We start from the raw sequence: 13,483 nt of genomic DNA, 5'->3' as shown, positions 1-13,483 counted from the left end.
TGTTATTCTCATAGGTAAAGCAAGTCGTTTGGACCATATTCCTTGCTAGACATTCCTTGATAAATGTCAAACCAAGGGGCACCTGGGTGGTCCAGTAGTTTACGTGCCTGACTCTTGGTTTCTACTCAGGTCATGATCTCACGGTTGGTGTGTTTGAGCCCTGCATCAGGCTCTGCATTGACAGCATGGACCCTGCCTGGACTCTCTCTCCCTCTCTCTTTGCCCCTGCCCTGATGTGCTCTCTCTCTCTCTCTCAAAATAAATAAACTTCAAAAAAAAAAAAAAATCAAACCAAGTTGATGAGCATGCTGAAGTTCTCTTCCTTAGACTCATTCCCAGTGCCAGGGGGGACTAGTCTGCTTCATGTGCACCCTTAACCTCTTAGAAGTAGGAAAAGGTTACAAAACAAACATATTTTTCTAACTTTTAGTGCATGAACTCATTACAATGTGGTGTCATTAGGGAGAAACTCAGAATACAAACTGACAAAAATGGAAATTCACCAGGAATTAACATAAAGTTCTATAGTCTGATTCAAAGAACAAATTGCACAAATAGGTGTTTGGCTGAAATTCACATATTCATTTGGGTATTTGCATTACCCTGAAGTCTGATGTGAGCCAAAAGCACGATGTACACCCTGTGCTGTATAGCATAACCATGAGTCCCAACTGGGAAAGGTAGACTGGAAGTAACTGCTGAGGCAGTGGCCAGGGCAGATAGTATCGAGTCAGCAGTCTTAAAAGACCTCAATCAGAGCAAGGTAAGAGAGGGCAAAGTCAAGAGAGCTCAAGGTTGTGGCAAGAAATCAGCAGGAAAACAAAACGAAGGGATCAGTAATGTGAAAGCTGAGAGATCAGCACAAAAGGAATGGGGTGGGGAGGATAGGGTGACAGGAATGAGGGTCAATTCTGCAAACAGCTATTGCTGTAACAGAGGGCTTCAGCTTTTCTTTTTATTACTTTTCCCCCCAACCTTATAGTCCCAGGCAGCTTCCTAGCTCCCAAATTTCTCCATTCCCTAGAATTTAAGTCCACCTCTAAGCTAACCTCATCCAACCCAACCTCATCTCTCTGATTTATTTAAAGGAAAAATCATCTGCATCATTTTATGAACTTTCAGAACCCATATATGAAGGAAAGGCATTACCTTAACTGCTCCCCAACATTAGCTGGCTATTCCATTATTTCTGAGTTACCAAACTTCTCACACATGCCCAGGTGGTTTCTGCTTGCCTCTGCTAATTCCCTTAGCCAACCTGACTTCCTTTCTTCTATGGATCTCAAATCATCCTCTTTTCAAAGATTCATCTCAAGTCCTACCTCTTTTTTTAATTTTTTTTAACATTTATTTATTTTTTAGAGAGAGAGAGCATGAGCACACAAACAGGGGAAAGGCAGAGAGAGAGAGACAGGAATCGAAGAGGGCTCTTTGCTGAGAGCAGAAAGCCCAATGTGGGGCTCAAACTTGCAAACCATGAGATCATGACCTGAGCCAAAGTTGGACACCCAACTTTGACTTCCTGGAATGTCAGGTCTCACTTTTACCTGGTTTACCCTCCAACCCAAACAGCATTTCCTCTATGACATCTCTAGACATATTTGGTGTTTATTTTCCTGAGCCCTCATGGCACCTTGTTCATGTCTGTGTACTACATATCTAACCATATGGCTTTTCTCATCATTTGGTCTTTCCCTCTAGATTTTAAGTTCCTATAGAGTAGAAACATATGTATCATTCATTAATGCCTAACACATTGTATAGCATGTGATAGGAGCTCAATACATGTTTAAATGAATGAATGAGACTTCAAAGGATATGGTATTTTCATTGGTTCATTCACACAAGCTCCTCATAGGCAATGAAAACAAGGCTTAAAATTTGGGTCTCAGAGGGGTGCCTGGGTGGCTAAGTCGGCTAAGTGTCCAACTCTTGATTTCAGCCTAGGTCATGATCTCAGAGTTTGTGGGATCAAGCCCTGCATCAGGCTCTGCGCTGACAGTTGGGAGCCTGCTTGAGATTCTCTTTCTCCCCCTCTCTTTGCTCCTCCCCCCTAATGAATAAATAAAAAAACTTTAAAAATTTTGGGTCTCCGTAATGCAGATGAGAAATTAATAAAATAGGGATAATTTCTTTTTATCCACAAACCTTAATATAGGATACTATTGAGTCCCCATCACCTTCAGCATAAAATCCAAGTCTTTTAGCCTAGCATACAAAGCTCCTTATAACATAGACCCTGACTTTCTCTCCATTCTTATCTTTCTATGTATACATATAACCTGCATTCCATCCACTTCGATTTCTCATATACTCCATAGTCTTTCATGCCTCCATGCCCTCGTTCATACTTTCCCCACACCTGTGGCACCCTCTCCGTCTTCTCTCACTCAACCCTCTCCTGCATGCCTGATGAGGTTCTATACTTCCAACACTGATCAATAGTTACCACCTTTGGGTAGCTAGCTCTGAAAGTATCCCTCCCTATTCTGTGCCCCTAGAGCACGTGGTTGATTCATTATAAGCACTATGCTGTCAGTCATTGTTGGTCTGTTTCTTGCTTCCTCTGTAAAGTGAGATTATCTTCATACCCTGACTTCTAATGTATTCTAGATGTTTAATACAGAGTGAAGGAAGAAAGGAATAACTATTATATAGGGATTTGTAAAGAAAGTAAATTTCTGATAATAGACATACATTGAATAAATTTAAGATTGAATTTGCATGATCTGGACAATCTGGAGCAATCCCATGTCTTTCTTTTCAGAGGTTGGGTTTCCCTGGAAAATTGGTGCTAATGGACATATCAAAAGCAATTAATAAGTTTAAAGCACTGGGGCTTAGTCTGTGCCCCAGAATTGGTTTAGTACAGTAAAAACAAATTTTATATCTTAGGAATTTATCTTGTCACATACAGAAGACATTTATCTAAATGACTTAATGAATACTTTAGAAAGCAAAACAATGCCCCAATAGATAAAACACTAAAGAAATTAGGGAAAAAATGAGCAGGATATAGTTTTTAATAAAAGTGTGTGTATCAAGATATTTAATTTCTGTTTGGGAAGGGAAACTTTTTTTTCTGATTATAAACCTAATATATATGTCTTAGTCTGTTTAGGCTGCTATAACAAAAATACCATAGACCAGGTGGCTCAAAGAACAAATATGTATTTCTCACAGTTCTAGAGGCTAGGAAATCCAAGATCAAGCCACTGGCATATTCTATATGTCTGGTAAGGGCCTCCTTCCTGGTTCAGAGACAGCTGTTTTCTCACTGTGTCCTCACATGGCAGAAGAGGAAATACTGGGAGCTCTCCAGTATTTTTTTTTTTTTTTTTTTTTTTTTTTGAGCAAGAGAGAATGAGGAGAGAGAGAGAATTTTAAGCAGGCTCAATCCCACAACCCTGAGATCATGACCTGAGCTGAAATCAAGAGTCAGACAGTCAACCAACTGAGCCACCCAGATGCCTCACTCCGGGATCTCTGTTATAAGGGCACTAATCCTCTGAGGGCTCCACCTTTCTGACCTAATCACATCCCAAAGACCTCACTTCCAAATACTATCACATTGGGAATTGGGTTTCAACATACGGATTTTGGAGGAGGGGGACACAAACATTCACTTTATAGCAACACGTTAATGTAGAATGCTTGGAATATTTTGAGAAACACAACGACATAAGCCTCTCCCAAATCTAACCACCTAGAATTAACAAAAGTTAGTAGTTAACAATAGTTAATTCTTGGAGTGTATTCTTCCAGTCTTTTTTCTTACACACACACAAATATGTGTTTATGTGTCTTTTCAAATAAAAGTTGGGGGATGGTTTAAACAGATCATGGGGATTGAGTGCACTTGTGATGAGCACCAGGTGATGTATGGAAGTGTTGCATCACCATATTATATCACCTGAAACTACTATTATGCTGTATGTTAACTAACTGGAATTTAAATACAAATTTTTAAAAAATGTAAGGGTTTATGTTATACATATTGTTCTCACCTGTTTTTTATATTAACATGTCTTGAACGTTTTCTCAGGTTAGTTAATACTCTTCTACAGCATGATTTTTAATTGCTGCACAGTATTCCATCATGTGGATGTATTTATTTAACCAATCCCCATTGTTTCAATATTCTTGTTATTAAAAACAGAAGTGTAGTGTGGGTGATGAAAGGAAGGGTGAACTCATGTCCTCCTCCTGTTTTCCCAGGTTTTGGAGCCCTCTCTTGCATCAGAACTCTGTCCTCCTAATCCTCTGAGTGTCATCTCAGGATCCTGGGCACACTCATGGCACGATGGCCAACCCTCAGGAGCACCTGAGCTGCTCCTCTTCCCCACACTTACCCTTGAGTGAAAACAGAACCTTCAATGGACTACAAGATGAGCTCACACCTACGGGGAGCCACCCTTCACCCAAGCTTCTTAAGGACCCGCAGGAAAAGGGGGGAGTACACGCAGAGCTAACCGAGAACATGAACAGCCCCATCACCACAACAGTGTTGACGAGTGTGAGCGAAGATTCCAGGGACCAGTTTGAGAACAGCGTTCTTCAGCTAAGGGAACAAGATGAATCGGAAATGGCCGTGTCTCAGGGGAACAGCAACACCACGGACAGAGAGAGCACAAGTGGAACCGAAGACATCAAGATTCAGTTCAGCAGGTCGGGTAGCGGCAGTGGTGGGTTTCTGGAAGGACTATTTGGATGCTTGAGGCCTGTATGGAATATCATTGGCAAGGCATATTCCACTGATTACAAATTGCAGCAGCAAGGTAAGTTAGAGTGTGGATTTGGGAAACATTTCCTGTATAAACATACCACCACCATTCACTGGACAACCTTTGATTTAAAAAACTGGTGCCAATCAAAAAGAATGAAATCTTGCCATTTGCAAGTATGTAGATGGAATTACAGGGTATTATGCTAAGCAAAATTAGTCAGTCAGAGAAAGACAAATATCATACGACTTCACTCATATGAGGACTTTAAGATACAAAACAGATGAACATAAGGGAAGGGAAGCAAAAATAATATAAAAACAGAGAGGAAGACAAAACATAAGAGACTCTTAAATATAGAGAACAAACAGAGGGTTACTGGAGGGGTTGTGGGAAGGGGGATGGGCCAAATGGGTAAGGGACATTAAGGAATCTACTCCTGAAATCATTGTTTCACTATATGCTAGCTAACTTTGATATAAATTAAAAAGAAAACTAGTATCAGATGAATACCCCATACCAATCTCCTATAAACCTTCTGACTGGAACAGATTCACATTTGGTTGGTCTTTTTTTTGAAGCCCATCTTTTGCAGCTGTCCAGTCAAGTGGTGTCAAGTTAGGTACATAAAGACAATCCACAGCGTTATGAGGAAGAAGATGTTAGAGCTCCTGTTCCTCCTATCATCATTTTAAATTTCTATTTTCATGCGTGTTTTCATATATATTTGGTATTTGAATAAAGCTGTACAGATACATAATTTATAAATAAATCACATAGTGAATGCATGTTTAAAAATTTTTTGTTGAGGGGTTACCTGGGTGGCTCAGTCGGATAAGCGTCCCACTCGTGATCTCAACTCAGGTCTTGATCTCAGGGTCGTGAGTTCTAGCACCACGTTGGGTTCCACGCTGGGCATGAAGCCTATGGAAACTTTTTTATTGAAAATTTATTCAGTCAAAAATTCTGATGGCCACTGGGTTGATTCTAAGCCAGACAGAAGCCACATGGTTCTGTGCCTGAAAATTGCTGCCCTATCGTAGGTTGTAGTAAAAAGGAATCATTTTCTTTTTTTTTAAATTATTTTTTTTTAATGTTTATTTTTGATAGAACACAAGGGGGGGAGGAGAAGAGAGAGACGGAGACACAGAATCTGAAGCAGGTTCCAGGCTCTGAGCTGTCAACACAGATCCTGACGCAGGGCTCGAACCCACAGAACAGACTGTGAGATCATGACTTGAGCTGAAGTCAGTCGCCCAACTGACTGAGCCACCCAGGCTCCCCAAAAGGAATCATTTTCTTACAGCCAGGTCACAGAAAGCTCACATTGTGAGGAAAGAACAAGTATCTAACCAATCTTGAGAAGCATTATTATGTCTAGATCTCACAGCTTTTGGAAAAGTAAATTAACTCTCATCATTGTGTAATTTACATATTCATATATACCGATTCAAGCATTATGCATCTGAAGAGAACACATGGCCCTAGTGTTCTTTATAACTCCATTTATATTCTTTAAAAGAATTTTTTTCTTCCTTGTATCAAAAGTAATATATGTAGAAAGATTGGTAACTTACAGGTAAGTTTCCCCCAAAAAGTAAAACTATTTATCTGTGATCCCTAGTTTCCACTATTAATGTTTTTGGTATATATATTAGTCTTATTGTGTGTGTGTTTGTGTGCTTTAATAGATACAGAGTTAAACTAGTTACGCTTTTTCACTTCACATTGTGAACATTTCCCATATCATGAAACATACTTCCTCAGCATTTTTAATGCTTGCATTATATTAAATTGCATGAATGTGCTAAGATTTATTTAAGCAATCCTCAATCGCTTGGCAGTTTGCTGTTTTTAGTGATCATAAGCTACACTGCAATGAACATCTGTTTATTATTTAATTTTCACACATATCTTTGATTATGTCTGTGATTATTTTTATCATGTCTTTGGTTTCCTTAGGATAAGTTCTTAGAAGAGGGAGTGGTTGGGTTAAGAGGGTTTGTGGCTTTTTAAGGCTTTTGATAGGTATCTTGGTAGCCTCATGTAAATGATTTGGTTAACAGTTCTCTCATCAAGACATTTTGGAAAGGACCGGAAATATAGATCAGAAATGAGACTGTTTTATTTATTTTATAACTGCATGTTGGACTCTGTGACTCTCTTAAAAATATGTTCATCTCTTTCAGTCGAGACTGTTGCTGGCTTTTCCACAACAGCCAGTTGACATCAGTCACCACTTGTCTCATTTTTCTTTTCTCATTTTCTCATATTTCTGAAATACCTTCTCTTAACCAATACCAGCCTCTCCTTCTATACCCTTTTCCCATAAGTGTATTGGGATTTGTTGGCAAATCTGTCGATCCCAGGTGTGCTTTCCAGGATTTGTCAATCACAATATCCATTCCTGCTCCATGCAGTAATTCTTTGTCAGTCCCCAGGATGTGTCTGTCTGCCTCTCTCTCTCTGTCTTTCATACATCCTCCCATCCCATTCACCCTGCACATTCCACCTTTCTTTCCCCCGCTATGGTCTTAAGCCTTCAAGGAAGTTAAAAAGCTGTCCCTTGTCACACAAACTTTAGGGGTTTCTATGTTAAACAGTATTATTATTTTAAAACTTGGGAATAAAGATAAACACAAAGAAGAAAATAAAAATCACTTGTCATCCCACAACCCAGAGATAACCGCCCTCAATTTATTACTACTTTAAAAGTTCCTTCTTCTCTACTTAGACATAAAACCTACTAATATCTGCTTATGTGATGAACTGCATTTGGTTTTTAGGGTCTTAACTTGTCCAGTCTAATAATTATTTTGGTGGTAATTTGGAGGTCTCAGGACCCAAATGTAGGTTCAGGCTCATAAAGAGGAGCAACGGATACATCTTATGTGTCTGTCAACAGGAGCTTTACAAACTTTTGAATTATCCTGTAAACTTGTATTTAATTGTCTTCCAATTGATTATGTGACTTTCAGAAAGGCTTATTTCAAGAGTAAATAAGAAACCGGCCTGGTCAGCTTAAGCTTACAAGGCAGATTATAGCTGCCTAACTCCTCAGCAGATGACAGGATACCCCACTGCAGGCTGGTGTTACTGTGGGCCGTGAAAGAGATTCACTAGCCAGAAACTAGGTGTAGTTTTTTTCCTTGTCAGCTCTGGGATCAGGGAGCTAATCTTTAATCCTGGATTACAGTCAACCAGAGGATAGCCCACAGAACAGATGTGTCTCTGCATTTGGTATACTTACAAGGAAATTTCACTTGATTTTTCAAAAATTTTAATGACATCTTCATCTCTCATTTAGTATTTGGTAGTGAAGTCCAAGTAAGGTAGCATGTGTAATTGAAATCTTTTACTGCCAAATAGTTCCCAATCTTATAGCAAGTATTGTCATAGTGAAGTCTGAACACAAACTAAGGAGAACTTATGCCTTAAAGTGGGGGGGCATGTGGTTACGGATCACAGTGGATATTGGAATTAAAATAGTAGTCATAGTGATGAATCATAAGATAAAAGCTGGGGAATAGTACCAATGAACAGATATAAAAGCAGTAGAAAGTCTGGGACTAATCCTGAACCGAACACAGCCAGGTTGGTCGCTCATCAACTGTCGGGAGCCTCCAATTTTGCACATCCTCATTATTAACATTCTTTTTTCTATCATTTTCCTATTCGTTGGCTGCCAACTAGATATTGACAGGGACATTGGGATGGGACAAGAGGATTAAACCACATCAATCACTTTTACTTCTGATACTTCTGTCCAGTAAACAGACTGATGGGAAGGTGGTTGAAGTATATGAAGGTTCCTGAATTTCCAGTGTGGTCCCCTCTATTTTTCTATGGATAATTGAGAATTGGCTAAACATAGCTGAATAACACAGGCATGAGCTACTGTTAGCACAGGAAAATTTTATCCTTTAGTATTGAATCATCAACCTTTTTGGTATTTGAGTGTCAAATGTATTTATCATTTGTATTTTAATTTATTTCTCATTTTATAAAAATAATAAATAATAGGAATTATTTATTTAAAAATATACTAGGGGTGCCTGGGTGGCTCAGTCGGTGAAGCGTCCAACTTCAGCTCAGGTCATGATTTTGCAGTTTGTGGGTTCAAGCCCTGCATCGGGCTCTGTGTTGACAGCTTGGAGCCTGGGCCTGCCTCGGATTTTGTTTCTCCCTCTCTCTCTGCCCCTCCCCAACTCATGCTCTGTCTCTCTCTCTCTCTCTCTCAAGAATAAATAAAAACATTAAAAATAAGAATATAATAAATCATAGGGGTGCCTAGCTGGCTCAGTCGGTAGAGCATGCAACTCTTCATCTAGGGGTCATGAGTTTGAGCCCCACGTTGGGCATAGAGATTGCTTAAAAACATATATACACTAAAAATATAATAAATTATAATATAAACAGTATAAAATGATATGAAAAGAAAGAATTATTTAACAAATTGGTTTGGAATCATTAAATAACAATATGAAAAAAATGAACTTGCCTTGGTCCTCACTCCATACACCAAAATAAACTCCAGATGGATATAAAGGTTAAACTCAAAATAAAATCAACTATAGATCACTCTTAGAAGATTGATTGGGCAGTAGAAGAAATTTCAAGGGAAATGACATGCATCTATGAAAATATTTCATTCAAAAAATAGTAAAATACAAAGAAAAAGTCTTTTTAAAAATATTCTTTTCATATGTATCGAAGAAATAGAAAACTCCCTCCAGTTTAGAGAACTGTAAGACCGCAACAGATAAATGCACAACAGATAAAAATGACCATTCATGCACAGCAGATGTGAGTGTTAAACGGATGTGGAGAAAATATTCTATATGACTGGCAATCAAAGTAGTGCGAACTTATAAAACACTACTTTACACCTAAATAAATTAGAACCAAAAAGACTATTGACAATATTCATTGCTAGCAAAGTTAAAGTAAAAGGAACACACTCATACATTAATACTGTCAGCAAAAACTAGCGAAATCCTGTTGAATGGCAGTTTTGAATGGTATACGAAGAGCCAGGAATCTATACTCTTTAACCTAAGGACTGATTTTGAGGAAATAATATAAAGAAAGAAAAAAGTATCCAATTTAAATCAGCAAACAAAAAGATGGAAAAAGAAAAGGTAAAAGGGTACAGTAAGCAACTATTAAAGCCTATAATAAAACCTGTAAATACATGGGAAATACACAATACATGAAAAAAGTGGAAAAGGTTATATGTCACATACAACTTTTACACAGCTATATACATACAAGCAAAGACCAAAAGGTTAGATGAAAACTGAATACAGAATGGGATTGCAGATAAAATACTTTCTTTTGTTGTTTTTTCTAATATTTTCTAGTGTTTCTAGCATTTAACAGTAAATAAAAATTGAGTAAATAGGGGGAAAAACACCCAAAGATATCTAATTTTAGTAGTTATTATATTAAAAATTAGGATAACTTGGGCATTTATGAAGTTTCTCAGAAAAATATTGCCCCGTATGTTCTTGTCCCAGAATCCAGTAAGAGTACTTTATTGAGCCCTGAATGGCCAAAATGAAACTGTGTTTAGTTCTTCACTGGACACCTAACCACTAAACCCCTCTGACAGTATGCCATCGATATCCAGGTCCTGTGTGTGCTGCACAGATAAGCCCTTGGGGATGGAAGTGAGACCGTGTGAGACACTTAACTCCTGTCAGTCATTCGAAGCCAGCAAGATACTCGAAGCAGTCAAGGCTTTAAGTTACTCTTTCCCTTCACATCTTACTTGGTATCATTTGTTTGTGTGGTGACTTCATAATTGTGAGCTATTTCTGTTTTAGAGAAATTTGTTTTTAGATAACATCCATCTAACTTCAATAGAGCAGAAACCTTTAATCTGCTCATAGCAGAAAAATGGGTTAAATACCTATGCTATCAACCACCCTCCCTTTTATTTGTTGAGCTCTATGTAATCATATGGAAGGTCATGTTTTGACCGCTGTAATGAGAAGCCACATCTTATTAAGAATTTACAGAATTTCTTTTCTCTTAAGGTTGAAAAAGTTAGAGAAGAAGGAAATACATTTCCCTTCTAGGTACTGATGACTTCTTTCTGCTGCTTCATCACCATAGTAGATGTGAGTTGATTTGCTTTCAAGACCAGAATATCTTCAAAGCTGACTCAACACTACCTCGTTCAGTGTTCTGCCAACAGTGACCTTTTAGTGATTGGTGATCTAATGAAAATCTCCCATAACCTTTGACATTGTCATCATCCTCTCCTCACTCCATGGGACTTCGGGTACTTTGATGTTTATTTCTTAGCAGTGTAGTGACAATGCACTGATAAAAAGTGGGGCAAGGAGAAGCATCAATGGATCATATTCTTCTTTTTAAGTTCCATGAGATTAAAGCACATATTGATTGAATTTTTGAAGTGCCTTATTTAAAATAGCATTTTATTCACTATAAAAGTATTACAGGCTCGTGGTAAAAAAAAAACGAATACAGAAAAGGATAAAGAACATAATATGAATCATCAATAATGTTGCCACTTAGAAATGACCCCTGTTACTTTTTTGGTGCAAAAAAATCGAAATCTAAGAAAGAGAGAAGCTTGAAAATAGTGCATCTATATGAGTAAATCTATCATGGCTAATGACCCTCTTAGTTACTTAATGAGAGGCAATGTGGTACAGTGGAAAAAGCACTGTCCCTGGAATCAGCCAATTTTTGAGTTCTGGGCCAAGTTCTGCCACTTACCAGCTCTATGACCTTGGGTAAGTTCTTAATCTCCTTGTCTCTGTTTTCTCATCTACAAATAACCATAATAAGGCCAGATTTATAAGATTGTTGAAAGAATAGGCACATGAGATGTAAAGCTCTATACTACACTAGTACTCAATAAAAGGTAAATATTAATATAAATATTATGCATAATTAGGTCCTTGGGAGAGTATCATTGAAAATTCATTCAGCAAGGATTAATTGAACATCTGCCTCGAAATTCAAAGAGGAATAAAACAACACGTACCACGGGTGATGGAGTAGGGATAGTGGTATAGAGACAAAATAAGTGGATCGAACATGGAAGCTTGAAGTGAGGTGGGGCCATGGGAATATCAAAATATGTTTCGTTTGGAGGAGAGTCTATTGGAGATCTCTGATCTGCATGATTCCATTGGTTAAAAACTGATACAAACTAATATGTGAGAACATCTGATCTGTAGTACCAAGACCTGTAGAAAGGTTATATCTTTTGGTGAGTTACCAGGTAGGAGTCAAAGTGCAGAGATCACTCTGGGTGATGCTGAAGTTGGTACCTCCGGAGCGGCCTTGTAGAATGGTCCCTGAGCAAATTCTGAGATCCCTCTAAGTTTGTTTCTCGCTTGTGTGCCTAGATACTTGGGAAGTGCCATTTGAGGAGATCTCAGAGCTGCAGTGGCTGGGTAGTGGAGCCCAAGGAGCTGTCTTCTTGGGCAAGTTCCGAGCGGAGGAGGTGGCCATCAAGAAAGTGAGAGAACAGAATGAGACGGATATCAAGCATTTGAGGAAGTTGAAGCACCCTAACATCATCGCTTTCAAGTAGGTCAAGGCTTTTTTTAAAAAAGAAATAGAGAGATTTTCTTTGCCCCAGTATCTACATATGAGTTCCTGCTTGGAAAGACATATTAAGAATACTCTATAGACTTAATACTGCGCTAGGTGTTTGGGGAGGATACCAAAGAACGATTCAATGAAAGTCATGGGTTTAAGGATCTTACAATCTAGCAGCTCTTTTTGCCAGAGTACACCCTTCTCAGAAAGGATGTACATGGGACGGAGAGAGAGAAGGTGGATTTTTGCGAAGCAGTCAGATCTGATGAATCAACCCCATTTATTAGTGGGATGACAGAAGTCACTTCAAGATAACCTGTACATCTTAAAATTCACTTAAGAAAACAAAGTTAATGTCTGAAGTGATCACAGAACAATTGGTCCCTGTGCAACAGACAGGTATTTTTTTTATTAGTTTCTATTAGCCTCCCTTATTAAATATTAACTTGTAATAACAGGCACCTTCAGAGTATTTCTCCTTGCCTCAAGTTTTGCTAGATCCCTTTTCAAGCATAGTAAGTTGTATGCTATGCTCATTCCAGAAAGTAGTCATTTCCAAGAGTGTATGAATATATCTTTCTAGTTCAGACTGTTATTTTCATAATATTAGCAGGAACCACTAGTAAAAAGGGGAGGCACAAAGGTAAATTTGCTGAATTCCCCAAATTTAGCAGTACTGAACTCTAAATATGTGTAATCTCTTCTGCCAGTACCTTTCTCTTGAGTTCCCTGTCTTGCCAACCTCCAAATTCTGCCCTAGCCTTCAACAAATGAATGGTGAGTGACTTTACAGGAAGGACGATGAAGAATAGGAAAGCTAGCCTTTAGGTAGAAGGAAAGTTTAGAAACTAGAGATTCTTGGTATATTTTATATGTGTGTGTGTGTGTGTGTGTAAAATATATATATTTTATGTATGTATGTATACATACATATATATATGTATTTCAATCCTGGAAAATAGTATGACTGATGAGGCTACAGCTAAAAGTGGAATAATATACAAATTCCCCTTCCCTAAACTAGGAGGAACTTTTCCCAGCCCCCAAGAGGGATCCTTTCTTGATAAAACTTTCATTATAAAGGTAAACAGGTCATGTGATGATATTTCAATGGAATCACAGCCCTCAACTAAGGAATAGAAATCTTGGGTACCAGTTTTGTAGAATGCGTTTAA

At 38.3% G+C, this 13,483-nt stretch overlaps 1 protein-coding gene across 11 annotated transcripts in view; it reads left to right on the top strand.

The window, feature by feature from the left end:
* The window catches only part of MAP3K13 (mitogen-activated protein kinase kinase kinase 13), a 169,163-nt gene that overhangs the window by 118,419 nt on the left and 37,261 nt on the right, over positions 1-13,483 (top strand). For all 11 annotated transcript variants that reach the window (XM_019463399.2, XM_019463400.2, XM_019463408.2 and 8 more), the window contains 2 exons: positions 4,219-4,778; positions 12,113-12,296. In XM_019463399.2, coding sequence (XP_019318944.1) covers positions 4,304-4,778; positions 12,113-12,296 — 659 coding nt within the window. In that variant the 5' untranslated portion in view covers positions 4,219-4,303. The remainder of the gene's footprint in view (positions 1-4,218; positions 4,779-12,112; positions 12,297-13,483) is intronic.

The sequence above is a fragment of the Panthera pardus genome, unplaced genomic scaffold, assembly GCF_024362965.1.
Source record: "Panthera pardus isolate Hobbes unplaced genomic scaffold, ASM2436296v1 HiC_scaffold_16, whole genome shotgun sequence".
Lineage (NCBI taxonomy): Eukaryota > Metazoa > Chordata > Mammalia > Carnivora > Felidae > Panthera > Panthera pardus.
Note: the sequence above shows the minus strand (reverse complement) of the source record. Positions and strands in the feature narration are given on the sequence as shown.